The sequence below is a fragment of the Mauremys reevesii genome, linkage group 10 (genome assembly GCF_016161935.1).
Source record: "Mauremys reevesii isolate NIE-2019 linkage group 10, ASM1616193v1, whole genome shotgun sequence".
Taxonomy (NCBI): Eukaryota; Metazoa; Chordata; order Testudines; family Geoemydidae; genus Mauremys; species Mauremys reevesii.
The window spans coordinates 47,950,598-47,977,618 of record NC_052632.1 but is presented as its reverse complement, the minus strand read 5'-3'; the positions used below and the strand labels follow the sequence as shown (position 1 = coordinate 47,977,618).

Genomic DNA, 27,021 nt, shown 5'->3' with positions numbered 1-27,021 from the left:
GTACCTCCTCTATAGCTCCGATGGTGAGGAGCATCCGCACCTCTTGCAAGAGGAATTGCTCGTGAGAGGGGTCCCTGAAGAGGGACGAGGATGGAGGGTGGAAGGTGGTGGGCGAAATAAACTGGAGGCGGTAGTAAAAGGGAGGGAACGGATCCTGGGTAATAACTGGTATGCCGTCCTTGGGCGTGCCTTCAAAAGTTTGGCTTTGGCCCCGCTGGTGGTTTAGAGGGACCCTGATTTTGGCCCCCTTGGGGCCCTGACTGATGCCTACGACCACCTCGGCCACGCCTTCCGCCAAAATCCTGTCTTTACCTAGTCGCAGGGTAAGGGCAGTGAAACTGGGGACGGAAAGGCCGGCGCTGAGTCACCGGTGTGTGCATGCCGAGAGAGCGCATAGTGACCCTGCTGTCCTTTAGGCTTTGCAGTCTAGGGTCAGTTTTTTCAGAGAACAGGCCTTTGCCATTGAAGGGCAAGTCCTGTATAGTATTCTGCAGCTCCGGGGGAAGGCCCGACACCTGGAGCCATGAAATGCGCCTAATGGCAACACCCGAAGCCAGAGTCCTGGCAGCAGAGTCAGCTGCATCCAACGAGGCCTGGAGGGAAGTTCTCGCCACTTTCTTCCCTTCTTCCAGGAGGGCAGCAAACTCCTGACAGGAGTCCTGGGGAAGCAACTCTGTAAATTTGCCCACCGCCGCCCAGGTGTCGTAATTGTAGCGGCTAAGCAGGGCTTGCTGGTTTGCTACGTGGAGTTGCAGGGCCCCTGCCGAGTACACCTTACGGCCCAGTAAGTCCATTCGCCTAGCCTCCTTCGATTTAGAGGCTGGTGCCTGCTGGCCATGGTGTTCCCTCTCATTGACGGACTGGACGACAAGGGAGCAAGGGGGAGGATGTACATATAGGTATTTGTACCCCCTGGAGAGTACCATGTACTTGCGTTCGACTCCCCTGGCCGCGGGTTGGATAGAGGCTGGAGACTGCCAGATGGTATCCGCATTGGCTTGGATCATCCGAATGAACGGTAGGGCCGCTCTAGTGGGGGCGTCAGCCGACAGAATGTCTATGACCGGATCCTCTATCTCCGAGACTTCCTCCACTTGGAGGTTCATATTGAATGCCACCCGTCTCAGGAGGTCCTGATGGGCCCTCAAGTCAATTGGAGGAGGGCCCGAGGAGGATGTTCCTGCCACCGCCTCATCTGGGGAGGAGGAAGAAGAAAGGCCGGGGACAAGCGGGTCCTGCGTGGGCTCGCGCTCCTGGACGACCTCCTGTTCCAGTGGGATCTGGGAGTCTGGAGGCTGAACCGGGGCTTCCTCCGTACCAGTCGGAGGGGGACGGCTAACTGTTGCCTCTGGCACCCAGTGCTCTGACGGAACAGAGCGAGATGGGATCACAGGTACGCCTTGGGCCTGGTGGTACGCCCAAGGTGTCCAGAATGACCACTGATGGGGGCCAGGGTCCTGGGCCTGGGGCGCCTGGAAGACTCTGGTGGGCACATCCGAATCACGGTCCTGCGCGTATGAACTGCCTGCGTGGGACGACACTGATGCATGTCTGGATGGCCATGGAGGAGCTGAAAAGCCCCGGGCAGAGTCTCCCTCTCTAGCTGACATCGCTCGACGCGGCACCGGGGATCGGTACCGGAAGGCATACCGGTACCGGGAGCAAGAACGGGACCTGCGACCGGAGCGGTGCCGGGAGGACGACCGAGATCTCGAGGCTCGACATCAGGAGTGGCTACGAGAGTCACGGTGCCTGGAGCGGTGCCGGGAGCTGGAGTGGTGCCAAGTGTACTGGGCCGGCGAACGAGACGCTGACCGGTGCCACGAGTACAACCGGTACCAAAATGGAGAACGGTACCGGGACTGCGAGCGGCGTTGGGACCTGGATCGGCGACGGGACCAAGAACGTCTGCGGGACCGCGATCATGAACGGTGCCACTCTGCGGTGCCAATGGAGGGTGGTCTGATCAAGGCAGGCTTGCCAATCGACTGTATAACCCACACCGGCGGTGCCAGGGGTTGAGGCAGTGCAGACTCCGTCATTGCAATCAACTCCCTCGCCATGGAAAATGTCTCCGGCGTGGAGGGAATAGTGAGCTCAACCACGGCTTGCACCGGGGAGCTTTCAGCCACCGGACTCGACGGCTCTTCCATGGCCGGAATCGACAGTGCCGATGTTGTCGGTGCCATGGCAGGTATCAGTGCCGGGCAGTCCGACTTAGTAGAGCGCGGACGCAGCAGGCGTCTTGTGCCTCTTCGCCCTCGGGGAGAGGGATCGGTGCCGAGCGGACGTCGGTGCCGGCGACGGCCGGTGCCGAGAGGCCTTTGTGGTACCGGCGTGATCCGGTGCCGAGGGAGCGCTTCTTGAAGACTGTCCAGCGCTCGGTGCCGAGGGCGGAGGAGTAAGAGCTGCCTCCATCAGGAGCTGCTTGAGACGAAAGTCCCGTTCCTTTTTTGTTCTCGGCTTAAAGGCCTTACAAATGCGGCACTTATCTGTTAGGTGAGATTCCCCGAGGCACTTAAGACAGGAGTCGGCATCGGCCTGTGGCAGGCCGAGCACGGTTTGAAACCCAGTGAACCGGGCATAGGCCCCGGCACCGGGTGCGGGGAAGGGGATAATCCCCGAACCCCTCTGAACTATATACACTAACTATACTATAAACGAATAAAGTTAACTACAACTATATAAATCTGAACTATATATACAAGAATTAACAAGAGAACTACGAGTAGCTAGGGAAGTGGAGGTCAGCTAAGCCGCTCTCCACTGTTCCAACGACTGACACGGGCAGTAAGAAGGAACTGAGGGGCGGATGGGTCGGCAGGGGTATATATCCGGTGCCATAGTGGCGCCACTCCAGGGGGCGCCCAGCCGACCCACCGAGTGTTGCTAGGGTAAAAATCTTCCGACGAACGTGCACGCGGCGCGCGCACACCTAATTGGAATCGATATGAGCAAGCACTCGAAGAAGAACTATAGGTTTGTCTACATGGCTCCACCATGCAGACTATGGAGGTGTGACCCTAAACTATAACTGCCCTGTGTAGACCCGGCTAGCACAAACTAAAAGATACTTAGTTCACCTTAACACAGTCCCACTTCAACCAGGACTACATTAACTTGATGTAAGTACCTTTCAGTTCACTCTAGCAGGGTAGCTGAAGGGTCTTCTTCTCGGCAAAATAGGGAAACTGCCTTTCTCTAGCATGCAAAGACTGTTCTAGCAGACTGGGCAAAGGAAATTAATTTGTGATTCACTGGCCATTAATGCGGTTCAGCAACATGCTGTGGGGCACGGAGAGCATGACAAGGCATTGAAGATGTCCTGGTCACCCACTGCAGCTAAGGAAGTCCCGGTCACCCACTGAAGCTAAGGAAGTCCCCAGCCAAAAAGATTCTTCGTGCCACTGGAATCTGGCTTCTGTGGCAGAGAGAGTGGGACTGCCCCCGTGCAACGGCTTTCTCACTCAAAAATTTCCTGCACAGGTTTTCTTGCAACTCTCATCCCATTAACATAATTTTATCAAACCTTATAATTAACATTATATCATTAATCCAAGTACTGTGGCGATGGGGGCGTAGCAAAGCGACAGGTGGATATGGCAGTTGTAGCCACAATCCTGCACATAGGTGACCTTGGGACTAGTGGCCATTCAGCTCCGTCCCCGGGACAGCGGAAAAGTTCAGCAGCATCCTAGGCGACTGAGCAGTGCTTTCTAGGATAGTGATTATTGACAAACGTGATTATTGACACAACTAAATCAGTGTTGGGGGCCAAAAAAAAGGGTGCACCAGGATTGGTTTCATGAGAACAATGAGAACATTTCCAAACTCCTAAGTGACATGCATAAAGCATTTGTTGAATGGCAAAATGAATTCACTTCCATCTCAAAGAAAGATTAGTTTAAGTACCTACAGAACAAGGCCCAGTCTGAACTGAGGAGAATGCAGGGTGCGTGGTGGGAGAGGAAAGCTGCAGAAGTTCAGCATTATGCAGATACAAAAGAGAAAAGATGTTCTTTGACTCTCTCAAAGCAGTCTACGGACCATCTAAATCTGGCACAGCCCCCTTGAAGTCGGCAGATGGCACAAAGACAAGGAAATGGGCTGAGCACTTTAATAGTCTACTCAATAGACTGTGCACAGTTGATCAGTGTGTCCTTAATCATTTACCCAAGAAACCCTCAACCTCCCTCCATCAGTTGAAGAAATTGTGAAAGCCATCAAACAACTGAACTCTGGCAAAGCCTCTGGAAAGGATTGTATTCCAGCAGAATTGTATAAAGTAGCTGGCCCCAAGGCCATCACGGTGTTTCATGACATCTTGAGTAGCATCTGGGAGAAAGAAAAAATGCCACAAGACTTTAAAGATGTTGTTATTGTATCACTGTTACAAAAGAAAGGCAGCAAAGCTGACTGTGGAAACCATAGAGGCATTGCTCTCCTCTGTACAGCAGGGAAAATACTAGCTCGCATTCTATTGAACAGACTCATTGCAAATATATCTGAGGAGAATCTGCCAGAAGTGCAGTGTGGTTTCAGACCAGGTTGTAGTACTATGGACATGATCTTTGTCATAAGGCAGGTCCAAGAAAAATGCTTAGAGCAGAACATGGATCTGTATGCAGTTTTCAGTGACTTGACCAAAGCTTTAGATACTGTCAACAGAAAGGTCTATGGGCTATTCTGCATAAACTGGGCTGCCCAAGAAGATTCATATAAATCATCCGTCTGTTCCATGACCACATGATAGTGCAAGTGCTCACCAGTGGTGACTTTTCTGGTGTGTTCGAAATCTTGAATGGAATGAAGTAAGGCTGCATGCTTGCTCCAGTGCTGTTCAACTTGTTCTTTGCTTGTGTTCTCAGCCATGCAACAAGGGACTTGGATCAGCGGATATACATCTGCTACTGACTCGATGGGTCCCTCTTTGATCTTCAAAGACTCAATGCTAAGACCAAGACACTGGAGAGACTTCTTGGCGAGGCACTTTTTGCAGATGACTTTGCCTTGATGGGTCATAGACATGATGACCTTCAGGTCATCGTTGATAGATTTTCTGAAGCATCCCAGATCTTTGGCCTCAGCATCAGTCTCAGGAAGACAGAGGTCTTGTTCAACCCAGCACCTCATTCCAATGCCCCAGTGCCAGCCATCTTCATCCAAGGCACACAGCTGAAAAATATGGATCAATTCAAGTATTTGGACAGTACCATCTCAAGTGATGGTTCCCTTGATAAAGAAATTTCCTCCAGAATTAGTAAAGCCAGCCGGCCCTTGGCAGACTCCGAACAAAAGTCCTTAACCAACACAATATTTGTCCCTCCACCAAATTGAAAATCTATAGTGCAGTGGTTCTAACATCTTTCCTGTATGGATCTGAAACGTGGACTCTTTATACATGTCACATTAAACAGCTTGAGCAATTCACATGCATTCCCTCCACTCAATAATAAACATTTGTTGGCAGGACACACTGACCAATATTAAGGTCCTTGAAAGAGCGCAAACAACCAGTATTGAGGAAATATTACTGAGAGCACAACTTAAGGGGACCGGACACATCATCAGAATGGAAGACCACTGTCTTCCAAAACAGATCTGAGTTAGGGCAAAACAAAGAAGGGTTGTCCATATAAGTGCTTAAAGATTATTCCTGGGGGAGTTCTGCGCTATTGCATGCATGCATAATTAATGAGCTGTGCATATTTTTAAATTTTTGCGCAGAAAAAAAGCTTCTGCTGAAATGTTGCTTCAGTTCTGCCTTTTTCCCCACCAGAGGGCACTGTGGCACAAGAACAGCAGCAGCTCCCAGCAGAAAATAACTTCTGCAGTTCCACCTTTTTCCCACCAGAGGGAGCTGTGGCAACAGAACACAGCAGCAGCTCCCAGCCAGCTAGGGAAGAGAAAGAGCCTTCCGCATTAGCAGCGCCTGTCAGGTCAGGAGATAGGGGCTCTGGGGAGACAGATAGCGTGGGGTGCTGGCGGGGGTGCCATCAGACAGGGGCTTACAACGGCTAGTGAGAGAGGACAGACTTGAGCAGGTGCTGAATTGGAGTGGAGGCACAGGGCCATGAGGGGAGGTGCAGAGCCACATGGTGATGGGGAAGGGGTGCAGAGCTACATAGGGACAGGGGAGTGGCTGGGTGGGGGCACAGAGACACATGGGGATGGGGGAGGGGGTACAGAGCCACATAGGGACAGGGGAAGGGAATGCTGGGCCACATGGGTATGGGGGGAGTGAGTGTCTGAGTGAGGATGGAGACATGTGGAGGGGGTGCAAGGACACATAGGGGCAGGGGCAGATGTGCCTGATTGAAGGGTCAGCCAGGGTCTGCATGGAGGAAACTCCCTAACAATCCCTCCCTACCCCCCAAAATACCTGTTCCATACTTTTTCAATCCATACCCAACAACCCTCCAAGTTCACACCCAGGCTCCTTCCCAGCAATTTACTTCACTCTCCCTCAGCTTCTCCATTACCTCCGACTCCCCCAAGCCTTTGCACTGCTTCTGAAGGGTGCGGGAAATACAGTTCTGTATTGTAGTTTAAATGAATTATTGCTCAGAATCCTGTATTAATATACCTAGTAAGGAATCTATTTGTCAAAAAAAATTCCTGAATCTTTTTTGTTGTCTGTATTGTTACAGACATACTTGCTGACAGGTATTTTGAAATAAATGACCAAAAATAATTGAAACTGGTATGATTATATTGTGTTATTTTGACAAATAAAATATGCTGAATTTTAAAATACTGTGTGCAGAATTTTTAATTTTTGGCACAGAATTCCCCTAAGAGTAAAAGATAATCTGAAGAGCAGTCTCCAGTGGGCTGGCATCAATCCCAAAGAACTTGAGCAAATGGCTCAGAATAGCTGACAAGATCAGCATGTAACAGATTTAAGCAGAATCGACAAATTCATCTCCAGGCTGCATGTGAAAAGTGCCACACAGCTGCATCATCAAATATCATAAATACAGATTTCCCAAGCCCTCAGTGTGGCCAACTCTATGCATCAGGGTTCAGACTTTGGAGTCATATGCATAGCCATAGATGAGAACTGAGACAATATCGTCATAGTCAGTGATGGACTACCAACAGCAGGGTTTACATGAGGTAGTTATAGTGCAACATTGCAATTCACACCCCCATAGTCTGCATGGTGTTGTAAGTTAGAAGTGGAGCTAAGTGAGCGGAGAATTTCATAGAAGCGATTGTGGAAGGACAGAAAACAAGGACAAATTGGGGCTGCCCCACCTAGAAGCAGATCGATTTGAAAGAATACCTTTTTAAAAGCTCTAGAAACATATGGGGCCAAATCCATGCTCCATATAACTCCACTGACTTCAGTGGAGTTGCACCAGAGATAAATTAGTGTCTGAAACTCTTCAATGAAAATTAAACTTATTTGCACAGTGAAAACTAACAGCTGTTGCCCGCTACTTTCTAACACTGGGAGATATACCCCCAACTAGTGCTCCCTGTGAGGGATCTGGATCTAGTGACCGCGTCTCCAATCACTGCTAGGATGACTTTATATACAATAGAAAGGCAGACCTTCTCTGATAACACTGTTTCCAAGCAATGCTGCTAATGCAGAAAGATAGCACACAGACACTGGAAACTTAGGAAAGACTGGCTCATACATGACTTGTCCTTGCCCATGAACTTAGTGAGATGGTATCTGTAGATCCCTCTTTGGCTGTTTATTGACCTTTGTTTATTTCAGTCTTCCTCCATTATGGGGACCTTTTGTCCATATTAATTTCTTCTGTTATGGTGGTGGTTAAGGAAGTGTTTGAGAGAAGAGGAAGCTGTGTTTTACTTAGTAAGCAAGACATATTTGCCTCTTTGTATAAGTTCTTGTCAAACTAATTTGATCTATAAATTACCTCTCTTAAAAGTTGATAACTAGCTTTAAATGGGAGGAGAGGAAGGGAAGCATAGAGGACTGTAAAGCAATTTTGCATTATTGATGCATCCTTCAGGAAGGGCAGTCTTGTTAACACGAGACTGGGAGCCACAGGATTTGAGTCCTATCCTTTACTCTAATACAGATTTCCGGTATGACTAGATAAATCACTTCACCTGTCAGTTTCCTCAGTTTGAAATGGGAAGATTATTATTTACTACTTATGGTGCCTCAGAGGAGGTGTGGTGAGAATTTCTCTTTACTGTTTGTAACGCACTTTGAGATCTTTGAATGAAAAGCACTAGAGAAGTGCAAAGTGTTATTACACTTACATCACCAGTCTTTGAGTGATTTTACCATTGTCTTTTAGGTTATTAGGTGACTACCACTACCAATTATGTTGGCAAAACTTATGTCACTCAAGGGTGTGAACAAAACACTGCCTGACTCATATAAGTTTTGCAAGCATAAGCACTTGTGCACAGCACTATGTTGGCAGGACAGCTTCTCCTGCTGACATAGCTACCACTGCTCATTTAGATGTTTCTTTTATGTCGACAGGAGCACTCTCTCCCGTCGGCATAGAGCAGCTACACGAGTGATCTTACAGCAGTGCAGCTGCATCGGTACAGCTGTGCCACTTTAAGTTTGCTAGTGTAGACATTGTCAAAGACTTTGCTTTGGTTGTCACTGGTGCTGGACCTTGCTCTCCCTCGATATTCCTCCCTCCCGGCTTTTAACCTGAAAACATTTTTTTCAAAAGTTTAATTACCACCATGATGGTGGGGTCCCCCATAGTCTTATATTCTCCATCTCCCTTTCTCTACAGCATATTTTTTATTCTTTCTATTATGTACCTTCTCTACCTACTTATAGTTTATATGGGTGGTTTGTTTTAAATACTTTTAAAAATGTATTTCTGAATTAATGTAGTGTTCTGAATGATGGAAGTTGCTTTATACATATTTTTAATCAATATACCAACTTGCTGCACTGGCAGGAAGAGTAGAAAAGGCAGCATGAAAAATCATAGGCCTTTGTCACCAATAGTGTCAATGAGACACAAGTACTAAAAAGCATACAAAAGAGGATCGGTGGGGCACAGAATATTTTAAATCAGCATGGAAAGAAATAGGCCTGATGTGGAGGGGGCAATCCAGGTACCCACTCTTTTAGTCTAGATATACAATGAGGTTCTGACCATATGGATGTTAAAGAATCTATGGCACACATAGGCACTGACTCCATGGGTGTTCCAGAACTCCAGAAACCTGTTCAAATCAAGCTTGACTATTACATTCCATTTTCCTAAATTTTTCTTGTAGTTTCATCTGGATAATTTATCTTTTTAAGAACATAAGAACATAAGAACATAAGAAAGGCCGTACCGGGTCAGACCAAAGGTCCATCTAGCCCAGTATCTGTCTACCGACAGTGGCCAATGCCAGGTGCCCCTGAGGGAGTGAACCTAACAGGCAATGATCAAATGATCTCTCTCCTGCCATCCATCTCCATCCTCTGACGAACAGAGGCTAGGGACACCATTCTTACCCATCCTGGCTAATAGCCATTTATGGACTTAGCCACCATGAATTTATCCAGTCCCCTTTTAAACATTGTTATAGTCCTAGCCTTCACAACCTCCTCAGGTAAGGAGTTCCACAAGTTGACTGTGCGCTGCGTGAAGAAGAACTTCCTTTTATTTGTTTTAAACCTGCTGCCTATTTTTCTGTCCTTATACTGTCCTAAACTGTTGTATAGTGTTTCTATGCTCTGTTAGAAACCTCCTGGGTTTCACTCCAGAGAGGCTGCATGTTTCTGGGTAAAGTGATCCCTGTGTATAATTTCTGAAGCACTGTGGGATCCTTTGGGATGAAATGTGCTAGAGAAATTCAAGAGAAGTACCCATTTTGAAAAAGTGTCTCTCTCTCACTCTGCTTGCAGGTTTTGTTCTGGTCATTGGATTGGTAACTTTCTACCGTATAGGGCCCTACACCAACCTGTCCTGGTCTTGCTACCTGAACATTGGGGCCTGCCTCCTGGCCACACTGGCAGCCGCCATCCTCATATGGAACATCCTTCACAGGCGGGAGGACTGCATGGCGCCTCGGGTCATTGTCATTAGCCGCACCCTGACTGCTCACTTCCGCCGGGGGCTGGAGAATGACTATGTTGAGTCACCATGCTGAGAGCATGTGCTTGAAAAGGGAGAGTCCTCTGAGGAGACTTGCTTTGGAATTGTTTTCTATAAGTATACACTGTAATTTAAAACTAAGTGTTGAAGGACATCACAAAGCTCACTTCTTTTGAAAAGAGGCCCTCAATTATTATTTGGATGGGCTCCATCTATCTATATATGTATAATACACATAATTATATATATATTATACAGCACCCCTCTTCCTCTACTGTACAGTGGAAATATATTAGGTTGTCAGCACAAGCATCCTGATAGAACTTTACAGCCATTTGCCGGGAGTTTTCAACTGTGGCAGAGACAGAGTGAGTGTGGTCAGGGAAAAGGTGGGAAAGTGGGAAAAGGACAACCTACTACTTTAAATTCTTCCCTTATTTTGAATGAAGTTATCCTGCTCCCTAATAATGCAACAAGCTCAAGGGCTCAGCTGTGTTCACAATCCTCCTTTGGACCCAATAGATAGATAGTCTGACAGAGCAGGAAACTTGTCATGGGTGTCAAAATTTACAACAGCATAGTTTGGGCTTAGGTAATGTTTCCTTTAAGGTAAGCCTGACCTACCCAATTTTTAGGAACATCTAATTTGGCTGTAACATTTATTCCACACTGAAGCATGGAACACAATCTATAACCCCAGAAGCAAGTAATATAATTCTAGCCATTTGTAAATTATAGGAGTGCACAAAAATTAGTGTGTGTGTTTTCAGACACTGTTTTGTCCTTAAAACTCCTCTGGGAGTTTTTAAGTTAATTTTGCAGGAAGCTAGAGGTGCCATTAACATTGAAAGAGAGGTACACAGCTAAAACTCCCTACCCACTGTGCTGAAAGTGCACTCCATTGTTTACACTGTGGGTTAATATCTATGGGAAGAGGTTTTACTGTGACCTCCCCATGCCCCCAAATATACGATTAACTTATTTTGTCAGAAATGGCTACTATGAATGAATATACTAAATTCTTTTCCCACAAAGTGTGCAGACTTGGCATGCAATTTTCAAACTTGGGTGCCTAATTCAGCATGTTCATTCTGCACTTACTGACACATTGGCACCTAAAGCAGATAGTTGGGAGCATAATTGCCTCACAAATGCAAATCAGAGCACCCAAATTTGAGAACTGGGCATTTAAGAATTGATCCTTGCAGGTCAGACCCCTCAGTGCCAAATAAATTGGTGGGACCTGAAGGTATTCAGTACCTTGCAAGATCAGACCTCTAGTGCATAAGTGTGATGCTATACAGTATGACGGCTCATGTCAACAATGTGCATGTAATATCAGGCAGCCAACCAGCAAGCCAAAAACTACACTGCAGAAGTCCCTAAATACAAGAGTTAGAAAAGGACAAGCAGCAATGAGAGATGCTACCTTGATCATACTCACTGATAAGACTGAATGACTATGAGCTGCGAACATTATAAAATCTCTCTCTGAGGCTGTTGTGCTGCTCACAGCTGAATTCTCTGCTTTTCATCTTTGTCACTGTCTCCTTTATATTTTGCTTCACTTTGTTAAAAAGTGATCAAGTGGCTCTTGAGTTCTATTCTGCACCCAAATTCTCACGTAATAAAGAGTGCAGCCCCAGTTGCCACTCTGCACGATGCCCAAAGTCAGTAGCGCTCTACAGAGCTTGATGCTCTAGAACCGAGGACTTCTAGAATTCAGCCCCCCATAATACATTGCTCTAGAGAGCAGAGTTCTATAAAGCTGATAAGTTTTTTCTTACACCAGTTTATAAAAACCAAGAGAAGTTTGTTTCCATTTCCCTGACTTATTTTACAGAAAAGCAAGGTATTTTCTAAAAATAATTCTGCTATAATTACAGTTTTTAAAAATAAAGTATTGGAATATTTAAGACATATTATTTCAGCTAATATTGCAATATCTATATTATAATATGTACATTAAAATTTAAAAGTCACCTATGTGGTCAGTAACATTGTAATACTTAGTATTACTGTGTTTATTTTAAATGTATAAATAAAGTGGTGAATGTTCAATTCCCTTTAGATGATGTACTTTGTATTTGAATGGCAAATAATAAGATCAATCATTATCAATCATGTTTTGTCTGTTTAACAAAAGAGAATCCACATGGTCAGAATGTTTTATTTGCAAATCTGTCCTTGAAAAGCGATGGCTATCCTTCTGCAACATTTGAAAACTAAGTATTTTCATCAGTGGTGCACTGTGATAACAAGTGACAAGGTGTGTGTTTACCCCAGACATCTGAATCCATCAGGTGCACTGAAAGGCCCAAGGCCAGAGGCCAAGTGTTTTCAACAGACCAAGAAGTGTAGATGTTTAGTTAAGTCCTGACTTGTGCAGCTGTACAATATGCCTGAACAACTGCATCTTTCAGCACACATTAATATTTTCATAATGTCCATTTTGTAATGAATCGTGATTCAGGTTAGATGTATTCAATATACCATAATATCATCTATCTGTAGTAGGAAGGGAGCCTGAGACATAAGCCCTTGTATCCAAGACCTGGTGTGAGGCCTGAACAAAAGTAGCGGTCAAACTTTGCTGATATAGAGCATAGTAGCAAAGTTGGCAGAGGTCAGGCTCTGCCTGCTTGCAAGCTCACAGAACCTGGCAAGAACAGGTCTGGTATTGCAAAAAACACATACATTCCTAAAAAAGACTAGGCACAGGACACTCACACAAACACATTCCAGAAGGATGGTACCAGAACAGCCTGACAGCCAATATGGTACAAAAACTCCCCCGCCCCCAAAGATAACAAGAACACATTGATCTCTCTTAAAGATAAGGTCAGGATGACAGTGTGATGAATAGAGATGTTTTGATTGAGCCAACATAGACAAGGTAATGGATGCTAACAGGCCACATGAGGGGGCAGTAACTAGCTATGTCAGAGGGACAATACATAACTTGTTTGTATCAGAGTATAAAATGGAGTCTCAAAGGGTGTGTCTTTGGCTGGTCTAGGGGACAGTGGAAAGTCCTGCCACTAAATATATGGAGATATACCTATCTCAGAGAACTGGAAGGGACCTTGAAAGGTCATTGAGTCCAGTCCCCTGCCTTCACTAGCAGGACCAAGTACTGTCCCTGACAGTTTTTTGTTTGATTTTGCCCCAGAACCCTAAATGGCCCCTCAAGGATTAAACTCACAACCCTGGGTTTAGTAGGCCAATGCTCAAACCACGGAGCTATCCCTCCCCCCTAACTGAGCTAGTCCATTGCAACAGGCATACATGTGTTAGCGTACCATGTGTTTTTGTCACTGAGTGCCTTCATACCTTAACGGTGTGATGGGTTGGGTCACAGAAACCCCATTGGGGCTGCCAACTTATGTGCCAAGTCTACTTCCGCCCCTGCTTTCCCTGCCCTCCCAGTTTGAGACTCCAGCATCCTGTCTTGTTGAGCCAGACACACCAGTCTGCTCCAACACAGACCCAGGGTCTGAACCACATGCCCCAAAGTTGCAGACTTAACTGAAAGCAACTTAAGACGTGTTCCTGTCTTTAACCCTCAGATGCCCAACTCCCAATGGGGTCCAAACCCCAAATAAATCCGTTTTACCCTGTATAAAGATTATACAGGGTAAACTCATAAACTGTTCGCCCTCTATAACACTGACAGAGAGATATGCACAGCTGTTTGCCCCCCCTCCCCAGGTATTAATACATACTCTGGGTTAAGTAAAAAGTGATTTTATTAAATATAGAAAGTAGGATTTAAATGATTCCAAGTAGTAACAGACAGAAGAAAGTGAATTGTGAACAAGTCTATGTTTATGTCTGATACAGTAATAAAACTGAATACAGATAAAATCTCACCCTCAGAGATGTTTCAATAAGTTTCTTTCACAGACTGGACACCTTCTTAGTCTGGGCACAATCCTTTCCCCTGGTACAGCCCTTGTTCCAGCTCAGGTGGTAGCTAGGAAATTTCTCATGATGGCCACCCCCTTTGTTCTGTTCCACCCACTTATATAGCTTTGGCACAAGGTGGGAATCTTTTGACTCTCTGGGTCCCCCACTCCCCTTCTAAATGGAAAGACACCAGGTTAAAGATTGATTCCAGTTCAAGTGACATGTCACTGTAAGACTTCATTACCCACTTGCCAGCACACATGTATACAGGAAGACTTACAAGTAAAACAGAGCCATCTACAGACAATTGTCCTGATTAATGGGAGCCACCAAGATTCCAAACCACCATTAATGGCCCACACTTTGCATAATTACAATAGGCCCTCAGAGTTATATTTCATATTTCTAGTTTCAGATACAAGAGTGATACATTTATACAAGTAGGATGACTACACTCAGTATATTATAAGCTTTGTAATGATACCTTACAAGAGACCTTTTGCATGAAGCATATTCCAGTTACACTATATTCATACTCATTAGCATATTTTCATAAAATCATATAGAGTGCAATGTCACAAATGGATCTTGTGGTCATTAGGCAGTTTGCTTGAGGTCTGCTGTTCCAGCTATCTATGAAGAGCTGGGACAGCACACAGAGACAACACACACGCAGTCAACATCTGACAACACTACCAATTAATAGCGTTAAAAGTAACATGAGCATGGGTACTAAGATGAGATGTCCAATATCATACAGTCATAGAAGTTCATTTGATTGCTGCTGACCATGCCAGGTACATCCCATCTGCTGTATTGCTACATGCACTAGGTATGTCCTGACATTTCATTGTTCTCATTGGATGACACCACCATGACAGGTATAGTACAGGACCAGCAAAGAAAAAGTTAACATAATACCTAAAGGCAAAGGTTTCAGCTTTTTTAGGACGACAGAGTGTGAATGAGGGCAAAGAGAAGGAGGAAAAATTAAAGAAGTCTAAAGGGAACAAAACTTCATATGACACAAGTGAAAATAAATCCCACCACTAAATGAGTCATTACAAATGTTTAGATCCCACCTTTTGATGAGTTTGATGGATTTGAAGGCCTCATCCATGTCCCCAATTGTTAGATAGAAGCTGAAGTTCAGCATAGCTTCACGGGTAGTTTTGTCACACTCTTCCAGACCAATGAAATCTCTCATGGGCCTTTTGGCAACCATTTGTGAGAGTTGTACTGAGCCAGATTCCACTTGTGCTTCTTTCTCAGCTTCTCCTGGCTGAAAGGAAAACTACCATCACTCAGGTGCTAAGCAGACTTCAACACACTCCCTTGACCTACAAATACAGATTTCTACAAGATTTTAAACTATATGACTACTTGAGGTCAATGACAAAACTCCCTTCAACTTAAATGGGAGGAGGGTCAAACTCTTACAGTTGTCAGAATAATTAATACTATACTACTTTTCAAAGTGCCTTTGAATATAGGAAGGAGTGTCTCTAAAGATTACTAAAGCATATAAGTCATGAGGCTCAACATTTGTATTTCATCAGTTACAGATAAGAGGTGTGTACAGTATCCCAGAAGGAGCAGGAGTAACTATTACAGTTAAGGTTGCATTATAGTTTCCATAATAACCCCTACATTTCTGAACCTTTCAGGCTGAAAGTTTCAATGGTGAATTTCTTTTTTAAGTTAACTATCCAGAACCTCTTATTTTTTCCTCCTGTCTTCCCATTATTAGTACTCAGATTCACAACCATATTCTATAAAAATGGCAACTTTGGAGTCCCTGGAGCCTCAGTAAGATCTAAATTACAACTCCACTCAGAGCCATCACAGGGCAATTTAACTATTCTTCTGAACAAAACAAGAGAAATCCCTTTGTTGCGTCACCAGCACCAAATAGTCTCTTTAGACTTTAAGAATTAACTTTTCACAAGCCAAACACAATGAAACATCTTGGTCTGAGCCACCATGGATGCTGAACCATCCTCATTCTAACTAATTTAGGCAGTCTCTTTAAGCCATTTTCATTGCCAGACAAGTATAGGGAAAGCCATATGTTAATATTTAAGGGAGCTAATCTAAAAACTATGCCAGAGCACATTTAAAGCCACATATTAATGAATAAAACATCTGAAGTATTAGCCAGACTAAGTAATGCAAACCACGGTGCAAATGAGTGTTAGATACAATTTGGGGAATTCCTGGTTCAGGAGAGGCAAAGACATTGTTAGGTTGACTTACAGTCACCATAGTAATTACTGTGGTGGTTCATGTCCACACTACTCTCCTTCTGTCAGTGGTCACCAGAAGCACTTCTACTTAAGAGGGGCAGTGTGGGGGGCTGAGAGCCCGGGCTCTCAACTCTGCCCGGCTGAACCCCCATCCCCCACGGGCTCTCCGCGGGGAGCCAGAAGCCTCAGTGCAGCTGGGCTCCCTGCAGAGAACAGGGACCCCGCAGAGTGGGCAGTACCCAGGATCTCTGCAGGGAGTGGGGAGTCGGATGGGCGCAGTCTGGCTCAGAACAGGGAGCCGGGTTGGGACTGCCCTCCCACCAGGAAGCCAGGCAGGCGGAGCCCAGCTCAGAGCAGGGACACTGGTGGGGCAGCCTGGATGGGAGTGAGGAGCTGGGACCCCAGGGGGGCAGCCCAGCTCAGAGCAGGGAGCCTGGGCAGTAGCCCATCTGGGAGTGGCAAGCCAGGAGTCCAGGGGGAAGCTGGGCTTCAGCTGGAGCCCTGCCACTTTCCCCGGGGTGACAGCGCAAGCTGTGATCCGGGCTTTCTTGTGAATTTCACGGCTCCAGCATAGAGTAAGCAAGTAACCTGCAGGGTCTACACAGACAAAGTTGCCCTAACTACACCAACATAAGCCCTATGCCTTTCATAGAGGTGGTGTTATTATGTTGATGTAGTAGGGCACTTATATAGGTGGGAGCAAGACTGTAGTCTGGACCCTGACATAATTTAGTCGATGTAAGCTGCTTTACGTCAACTTAACTCTGTAGTGTAGACCAGATCTAAGACAGGTTTGGTGTGTCAAATGGACTATTCCATGTTTAAAATAGTCACAAGACTATGATATGTTTACTGTGACTGTAAATAAACAACAAGTAATTCAGCCTTTAAAAGAAATGTACTGATTGAAAAAAATATGGAAATGGAGGGGGCAGATGAATGAAGACTGTGGAAGAGGGCAGTTATAGATACTTACAACAGGCTTATAGACACATCCTCTCCGAAACAACAACTAATGGCAGCAAAAAACAATACAGAAGATAAAGAGAGAGGTAAAAATTAAAGTAAAATATAAACAGAGTATGAAGAAAAACATGCATAAGGTGGAATTGGAATGTAGCAGCTCTTTTTTTCATCTTGCAATTTATGGAAAGGGAAACCAAAATTAGATGTAGTCCAGATAAACGTCAGTTCTGCTTGGAAAGGTTATTGTAATTTATTTATTAGAAACAGAATTGGGTTGCAAAGTTCTGGCTCTAAATTCCCCAAAGTTTGAGACAATCCAGATGTAGGTTTCTTCTGTAGTCTCTTTTCTTAAGAGATTAGGAGCTAACCACAAAGTTTGTATCCACATTCAAATTTACCAAAAGTTACAGGGTGGTTGAGTGTAACTTGCACCAATTAGGCATTCAATGGTAGTGGAAGATGAGTGTAACTTATACCCATTTGGTATGTAGTGGGGACTAAATTCAGTCCTGATGCAAGTAGGTTGCAGCTCCTATTGAAGTTAATAGGAACTGCACTCACTTATGCCAGAGTTAAATTTTATGCTCAGGAGTATCAGGGATGGTGCAGGCATAAATTAAAGTAGAAACGGGATTATTTTACATTCTCTTGTTAGTTGGTTTTCCTGATAACTGCTCCATCTCTTTTGCTTGTATATCACTCACCTTTTGCACACCCATGGAATGCCAGATTAGTGCAATTTACATTTCATTGTCAATATATCCATTTTATTACTACCTTTGACTATACTGTGATAAAAGACCCAAGGACTCGGGCTCACAAGGCTAAGGCTGCAGGCTTCAAGAACCTGCAAAGGGCGTGGGTCTCAGAGCCCAGGCTCCAGCCTGAGCCTGAATATCTACAATGCAATCTTTAGTCTTGCAGCCTGAGTCCCATGAGCCTGAGTCAACTAACCTGAGCTCTGAGATTTCAAGTCACAGGTTTTTTTATTGCAGTATAGACATATCCATCCTTTGTCACAACTTTCATTGGCGCTGAACCTGTTTACTCCAAGCTCCATTTGGCTGTATCTGGCCTCAAGTGCAAAGAAAGGTGTCACCATGTGGTTCTGGCAGAAGTAGAAAAGGATGTCCTCTTTGTGATCTCTCACCTTTTTTGCAAAGTAATAATGTGGCACCTCGATGCCCAGAAGAGCCTGGTAGGCTGAAGGCAACGGGAAGCTGTCCTGAAGCAAAAGGCCATGCTCTTCAGTACTGAAGAATGATATAATCAAAACATCCGGCTGGAAGGGGAAATAAAATATTGTTTTGTTTTAATGGTACAATATCTTATTTTAGTTTTGTTTTTATTTTCTATTTTCAATTGGCAGAGTCTTCACTTGAACAAAAACACCACACAAACACCTGCTGGTGAGGGCAGAGCAACAGGCTTCCTCCCTACAGTAAGTGGCCAACAAGTCATTCTACACTTTAAACTATGTTTGCATAGGGCCAGTCATCTCTGCCTCTCAGGAACCAGCATCACCATCACTGAAGAGGGAAGCCCCGGTAGCACACTCCTGCTCTGGAAGTCTCTGTTTTAAAGACCCAACACAGGCATAACTCACAACTACTTTTAAGTTATTTTTAATCCAGCACCATTCCTAGTGCCATTTTAAAAGCTCAAAGTGTTTCACTAGACATTCTTTTCTAAGGGTATGTCTACACAGCCGACATTAAAAAGCTGCCACTTTAATGTGGCTGTGTTGTCACGGCTCCAATTCTCCCAGTGCTGTAATAAAACCACCTTCATAAGGGGAATAGTTACCAGCACCATCTACACTGTCACTTTACAGTGTTGAAACCTGCATTGTTCAGCAGGGTGTTTTTTCAAGTGTAGACAAGTTTTTCAGTGTAGACAAGGCCTAAGGCTTTAGTTGTCATTCAGCAGATGCCTACTATTTAACCTTCTGTCTGCATAAGAATATCCCTGGAGGTCAGTAACCCTCCCTGTAGGTTTGAAGAACAATATTTGTTAGTTTACTATTGCTGCTCAGCAGGAGCTCACAGATTGTTTTGGGTTATTACACCAATATCAGAGTTATTTGCTAATTCAGCAAAGCACTTAAGCACGCACTTAACTTGAAGCATCTAGACCCAACTGAAGTCAGTGGAACCACTGACATGTTTAATATTAAGCACAAGTTTAGTGCTTTACTGAAGAGGGTCTCAAACTAAAAATTATTTGACCCTTTTCTGCTTCTTTATGTTTAAAGACCCAAAATTATTTACAAGACAAACATTTTGTTCTGCTTCTTCTTCATATTAGAAATATCAAGTCTTAATTTCCTTCTCTTTGCTGGAGAACCTCGACAAGGTCTCTAGGGGACCAGAATGTGATGCCACACAAGATTGCAACCTAAACTTCACCTATCACTTCCCCACTGTTCAGATGCTCCAAAGATTTTGCCAAGATCATGCAGCAAATAGAAATGTAATATGTCTAATCTGGAGAGGATTATGGCAGGATTGTGCATGGATCTGGACCCTGGTCTGGAAGGGGCAACATGGACCTATACAGTTTAGATCCAAGGAGCAACTGTAGGGATCCCCACCAGAGAGCAGATGAGGAGGAAGTATTGTTAGGGTAGTGAATTCAGGAGTGCTGCAAGCACATTAGCAAGGAAGAGCCTTTGATTTATTTGACAGGCTCTCTGGTAAAATTAAATCTGGGCAACATTTAGTGTTAATTCACCATTTTAAAAAAAAATTAAAAAACAAGCAGAAAAGAGCCATTTCTGGGAAGTGCAACGAGGAGGTATAAAGCCTGTCTCAAAGAAGCAATATCGAGGAAAGACTTTTTTTTTTTTTGGTACTTTGCAGTTCACCTTTAACTGAAGGGTCTTTATTATTCTAACTAAACATATCTTGTTACTAGAGATGGGCCCAGGAGACAAAATTTGGATCCATATTTCAAAATGGAATGGTGTTTCAGATCTGGGATTTTGGGTTTGATCCACTGATAAACAGACCTCACTTGCACAATTCTAATCCAGAACCAAGCTTGGATTTTGAATATCCCCAAATTTCAGATATTGATTCAGACCCACATCTACCTGCAACACTGAGATTTGGGTTCCTTCATAGAGTTATGTCCCTTCCTCTCTTACTTTGTAACTTGCAGTGTTTTTCATGTTTTTCCTCAGCCATATATACTTATGGGGGGAAAAAACCCACAGACGAGCAATGAAGAGCAGCATTAGAGCCTTCTGCAAACCCTCCAGAAAAGCCCCAATGATCTCATATCTTTCAGTTTCTGTGGGAATAAACAAAACTAAAACACCCTGGGCTGTTTGTTACTGATTTGAGCTTACAAAAACCACAATATGAGTGCTCTAGGAAAAACATTTTGAACTGGCCTTCTGCTCATAAGATTTTCCTATTTTCTTACCACGAGTTCTAATATTTTCAGCATGAAACCCACTGCTAATAACAAAACGTATTATGACCAATAGAAGTCACAAGTACCAGACTCTTAAGTTTGTTTGGCTGCTACCTTCTGTGCACTGGATCACAGTATCTACACAGATAATTTAGTGAAGGCCAGAAACAATAGTTTATTACTGGGATAAAAACAAATCAAAATAGAGCAAGAGAAAAAACATACTGTGCTTTCTGAGCTCTCTGTCTGTCGCTGCTGCTTGTCTGGATACTGCAGGTTTGGTTCAAGGACTGCTTCACATACAAAAAGTCTTGGTTCACCATGGTCCCAAAAGTGGCTAACAGGGATGCGATCTTGCAGTTCTGGATGCTCAGTGACACTCCTGCAAAATCAAATGGAGGACAAACGTGTAAAGACAGGTGGAACATGTCCCGGGCTGCTTATTCAATTCATTAACATAAATAAAGGATGAAACATACCATGGGATAGCCCCAAAACGATCATCATATATATAATATAAATGTTTAAAATTTCCTAAAAAGTGCAGTTAAGGTACAATAAACTATCATAATAAATACAAATATTCATTGTATTAGGTTCAACCTCATAATAGCAATGCAAAGAGTTCCAGGTTTGACACATTACTCAAGTATTTATAGCTTGCCCAATACCTTCATATCACATGTCCTCTTATGTATTTTATTTCACAACACAAAGAGTTGACATTTATTGAATCCCCTGGGAAAGATGTATAATATTCACTCCTAGTGTTTTTTCTTTAGGAGTACTGGGTTATTAGCTGTCAAGGCTGAATCCCCACTCTGTCACGCCGAGTGCAGAAGTGGGGCCCGCAAGGATTAAAAAAATTAATACTTGCCACTCCAGGCTTGTATTAAATTCGCAAGGTTACAGCTTTTCTCTGACCTTGGCTTGGTAAACGCTGCCACCACCCAAATGCAACAAAACCCCCTCTGAACCCAGGAAGGAGCACTTGGGAATACCTCACTGTGGAGTGCCCTCAAGCCCTTTCTCACACACCCCCTTAGGGGAAGAGCTGAAAAAGGAAACAAAGGAAATTAGCTGTGGCTACCAGCTAATCAAACAACATGCACAAACCTCTTAGAACATCAAAAATCCAATCCTGTTCTTAAAAAACGGTAAATTTTACTAAAAACAAAAAGAAAATACTGTGATGGGTTGGATCATAGAAACCCCCTTGGGGCTGCCAACTGATGTGCCAAGACTACTTCCGCCCCTGCTTTCCCTGCCCTCCCAGTTTGAGACTCCAGCACCCTGTCTTGTTGAGCCAGACACACCAGTCTGCTCCAACACAGACCCAGGGTCTGAACCACATGCCCCAAAGCTGCAGACTTAACTGAAAGCAACTTGAGACGTTTTCCTGTCTTTAACTCTCAGATGCCCAACTCCCAATGGGGTCCAAACCCCAAATAAATCCATTTTACCCTGTATAAAGCTTATACAGGGTAAACTCATAAATTGTTCACCCTCTATAACACTGATAGAGAGCTATGCACAGCTGTTTGCCCCCTCCCCAGGTATTAATGCATACTCTGGGTTAATTAATAAGTAAAAAGTGATTTTATTAAATACACAAAGTAGGATTTAAGTGGTTCCAAGTAGTAACAGACAGAACAATGTGAATTACCAAGCAAAATAAAATAAAATGTGCAAGTCTATGTCTAATACGGTAAGAAGACTGAATACAGATAAAAACCTCACCCTCAGAGGAATTCCAGTAAGCTTCCTTTTACAGACTAGTCTCGTCTTAGTCTGGGTCCAGCAGTTACTCACTGTGATGAAGTGAGACTGTTCTTAATGTTTCCTCTGAATACTATGTGGGTGCCTCAGTTTCCCCTATGCATTTCTTAAGTCTCCAATGTCATAAATGTACAACAATCTGTCTCCTAGCAACAAATGGCCAGGGCCCTTCCCCCCTTTGCAAGGGGATAGCTAAAGGTGAACAAAGAGACCAGGTGACCTCCTGGCCCGGGAAAGAGACAAAGGCCAGAAAGGAGGGGCTGGAGGGGGTTTCAGTTTGGAGCTGGCTGGGGACGGGGAGTGAGTGCAGATGGGGTTGTCTGGCTCCCTGGGCCCCAGAATGCACCCAGCTGAGGGGTCCCATTCTCTGTACCTACAAGCTCTGTTTTTAGACCGTGTTCCTGTCATCTGTTTTACTGGCTGGCTAAGAATCATGTCTGACTGCGAAGTGGGGGTGCATGCAGGACCCTCTGGCTTCCCCAGGACCTCGCCTGGGCGGACTCGCTGTGGGAAGTGCACGGAGGGGCATCTGCTGAATGCTCCAAGGAGAGACCCAGGAAGGTGAAGCTGTGTGAGCTTCTTGCCCTGAAGATAGTCTGCTCCAAGGGAGAGGAGGCTCCCCAAAGTCCTGACTGGTTTTGTGGGGAGCAGTTCCAGAGCATTGCCCAGTGACTCCGTGACACTCACACCCCCTGTAGTTACTGTCCTTTGTTCCAGTTTCTTTCAGGTATCCTTGGGGGTGGAGGGGTTCTCTCTTTAGCCAGCTGAAGACAAAATGGAGGGGTCTCCCAGGGGTTTAAATAGACTTTCTCCTCTCTCCCATGCAAAGTCCAGCTCCAAGATGGAGTTTTGGAGTCACATGGGCAAGTCACATGTCCATGCATGACTGAGTTTCTTACCAGTCAAGCCACATTCCTGAGAAAGCTCCGATGTGGACTGGCATCTTCAAGTTCATTGTTGGCTTAAGTGGTTCTTGACTAGGCATTTAATTTGCACATTTCTTTCTCAATAGAAATCAAGCAAGTATACAGCCAAGCCAACTTCAAGTACAAAAATGATACATGCATACAAATAGAAGGAATGTATTCAGTAGATCATAACCTTTACAAAGATATGTTACATGGCATATATAGCATAAAACATATTCCAGTTATATCATATATATATTCATAAGCATATTCCCATGAAGATTTATGGGGTACACCGTCACAATGTCTACACAGCAAATGAAGGTGTAATTGGAGCTAGCATGGGTAAGAATAGAGTAAAGATATGGCTGCACAGGCCGCAGAGCAGACACAGAACCCAAGTATGTGCCCAGGGCCTCCAGTAGCACTCAGGCACCTAGCCCATACCACCATGTCTTTACTATTACTATTCAGGCTAACTAGCTTAAAGCTGGCATGGGTAGACCTATCTGCATTAGAACAACATCTTCACTTGCAGTGTACACATATCCTGAGCGCACCCAACTCAGTGGTCAGCCTTTTGCCTTACCTACCTTTGGCTGGAATCTCACAGTTCTTCCATTCTTAGGTCAGACCTGAGTACATCACCCAAATTATACCAACCACTGAACACCCTGCAGGTCTGGCACCTGTGTTTGCTGCTTTGTTTCAGACCCCAGATGTGAAGCCTCCTGGTGCCTGAGACCTGCTCCACACACAGCTTTTTGTGACAATGTGACTTTTTTGGCTAATTGTGTGTTTGTTTTTTAACTGAAATAGTTATCTGGTCCAACCCAAGTGTGGACACAGTAATATGGGTATAAAGATGTCTATGGGTATGTCCACACTACAGTCACTATAGTGGCATAGCTACATTGGTGCAGCTGTGCCCCTGTAGTGTAGATACTTCCTCATCAAGAGAAGGGTCTTTTAATTCACCTCTCTAAGAGATGGTAGAGGTGGGGGGGTTGTATGACTTTAACTATTTGCGTGTGCAGACAAGGCCTTAGGGCTTCTAACTGATCAGGCTTGAAATTAGACGAAGGTTTCTAACCATCAGGGGAGTGCAATACTGGAACAGCCTACTGAGGGAAACAGTGGGGGCGAAGGACCTCCATGACTTTAAGATTAAGCTAGATAAGTTTATGGAGGAGATGGTATGATAGGATAACGGGCTTAGTCAATAGATCAATTAAGTGCCACACTGGTAAATAGTACAATGGGTCAATGGTATGATATAATCTTTTCCAGAGGGTTTGGCTGGAGAGTCTTGCCCGCATGCTCGGGGTTCAGCTGACCGCCATAATTTTCCTCCAGGGAAGATTGGCAATGGCCCTGGAGGTTTTTCGCCTTCCTCCGAAGCATGGGGCAGGGGTCGCTTGCTAAGGAGTGGGTGGATCGGCTTATGTGGCCTGCATCTTGCAGGAGGTCAGACTAGATGATCATAATGGTCCCTTCTGATCTTGGATTCTATGATTCTATGATCTAGCAACACTAAAAACAGACTGCAGTCACGGCAGTGCGACCAACAGAAGGGGCTGTCCTCCCAGAGCATGTACCTGTCCAAAGCCATAGGCATGTACTCGGGACTGCTAGCTCCATTCGCTGGCTGCGCTGCCATGGCCATACTCTATTTTTACCCCATTAGCTCCATCACAGCTAGCACGAGTATGTCTCCCTGCACTGGGAATCACACTCTCAATTTAAACATCACCATCTTAGAAGTCAAGCACACAAATAACATTTTGAGATACAGACTGAATATGTAATTAATATAGAGACTTATGGTCATATTTCATGAGTCTCGCTTTCTTTCTACTTGCTCCTTGTGCACACGCAGGTCAGGTGGATTAAGCTAGCCAGAAGACAAGGAAGCACAAGGCCAACAAGACTGGGGAGTGAGGTGGTGAAAAGCACCCACTCAGTCAGGGCAGGCTGGAGACAGAATTAGACAATGGACTGGTTACTCCATGTTGAAGCACTTGGAGAAGAGGAAGGTGATCAGGAATAGTCAACATGGATTCACCAAGGGCAAGTCATGCCTGACCAACCTGATTTCTTTCTATGATGAGATAAATGGCTCTGTGGATATGGGGAAAGCGGTGGATGTGATATATCTTGACTTAAGTAAAGCTTTTGATACAGTCTCCCACAATATTCTTGCTGGCAAGTTAAATAATGTGACAGGGTTGGGCCAGATGGCTACAGGAGAGTGATCGAAGGCAGATATATTAGCCCCAGGTTAATCAGGTCCCTTTTCCCTGGGTAAGATAACAGGGGAGTTCCAGAACAATCAGGAACTTGCTGGAACAAATTAAGGCAGGCAGGCTAATTAGGAGACCTGAAAGCCAATTAAGAAGCTGCTAGAATCAATTAAGACAGGCAGGCTAATCAGGGCACCTGGTTTTAAAAGAACTTCACTTCAGTCAGTGAGGAGTGCATGTGAGGAGTTGGGAGTAAGAGGTACAAGAAACTCAGAGTGAGTAGGTGTACTTTTGGAGGACTGTGAAGTACAAGCGTTACTAGACATCAGGAGGAAGGTCCTGTGAAGAGGATAAAGAAGCTGTTGGGAGGAGGCCATGGGGAAGTAGCCCAGGGAATTGTAGCTGTCACACAGCTATTACAAGAGACACTGTAGACCAGTGGTCCCCAACCTTTATGTGGCCAGTAGCACATTCGTGTTTTCAGAAGAGTGTGGCGGGCGCCAACAATTTTTCAAGGCTTATTTTCTGTTTGTACATTAAATAATACGAAAAACATCATATTTAATATTACATAATATATGAATCCATAAGATAAAAAGGGTAATTTTACATGTAAAAGGTATTAATTAAATTATTCGGCAATTACTCTTTCACCTTACCATGTGAATTTGCACTTTTTTTATCTACAAAATATTTTACAAAATAAATATCATAAACAGTTTTCATCTTATTTATTTTTAAAAAAATAAAACATTGTTGAACTGCTGGTCCAAATATATTTATTATTCTTACTTTAACATAGAATGAAGCCTGCAGCCCCAGAGTTCTCTGTCCCCGGCAGGGGCGAAGCTGCAGCTTTTCTATGGCTTCAAAGCCGCAGCCCTGTGCCTGCCAGGGACAGAGACACCGGCGCCCACAGCCTGCAGCCCCGGAGTTCTCTGTCCCCGGCAGGTGTGGGGCTGCAGCTTCTCTCCAGCTTAAGCTGCGGCCCCGTGCCTGCCGGGGACAGAGAACACCGGCGCCCACAGCCTGCAGACCAGGAGAAGCCGAAGAGAAGCTGCAGCCCCACACCGGCCAGGGACAGAGAACACCGGCGCCTGCAGCCTGCAGCCCTGGAGAAGCCAGAGAAAAGGACCTGGAGATTATAGTGCACACGAAGCTGGATATGAGTCAGCAGTGTGCCCTTGTTGCCAAGAAGGCCAATGGCATACTAGGCTGTATTAATAGGAGCACTGCCAGCAGATCGAGGGAAGTGATTATTCCCCTCTATTCGGCACTGGTGAGGCCACACCTGGAGTATTGCGTCCAGTTTTGGGCCCCCCCTACAGAAGAGATGTGGACAAATTGGAGAGAGTCCAGCAGAAGGCAACAGAAATGATTAAGGGGCTGGGGAACATGACTTATGAGGAGAGGCTGAGGGAACTGGGGTTATTTAGTCTGCAGAAGAGAAGAGTGAGGGGGGATTTGATAGCAGCCTTCAACTACCTGAAGGGGGGGTCCA

At 44.8% G+C, this 27,021-nt stretch overlaps 2 protein-coding genes across 8 annotated transcripts in view; one reads left to right on the top strand and one right to left on the bottom strand.

The window, feature by feature from the left end:
- The window catches only part of TMEM204 (transmembrane protein 204), a 47,744-nt gene extending 35,613 nt beyond the window's left edge, over positions 1-12,131 (top strand). Inside the window, exon 3 of the mRNA XM_039490908.1 lies at positions 9,860-12,131. Coding sequence (XP_039346842.1) covers positions 9,860-10,104 — 245 coding nt within the window. The 3' untranslated portion in view covers positions 10,105-12,131. The remainder of the gene's footprint in view (positions 1-9,859) is intronic.
- Positions 1-27,021, bottom strand: part of IFT140 (intraflagellar transport 140) — a 261,963-nt gene that overhangs the window by 73,001 nt on the left and 161,941 nt on the right. For all 7 annotated transcript variants that reach the window (XM_039490901.1, XM_039490902.1, XM_039490900.1 and 4 more), the window contains 3 exons: positions 20,816-20,972; positions 18,321-18,452; positions 15,041-15,240 (listed from right to left, as the gene is read on the bottom strand). In XM_039490901.1, the coding sequence (XP_039346835.1) occupies positions 15,041-15,240; positions 18,321-18,452; positions 20,816-20,972 (489 nt within the window). The remainder of the gene's footprint in view (positions 1-15,040; positions 15,241-18,320; positions 18,453-20,815; positions 20,973-27,021) is intronic.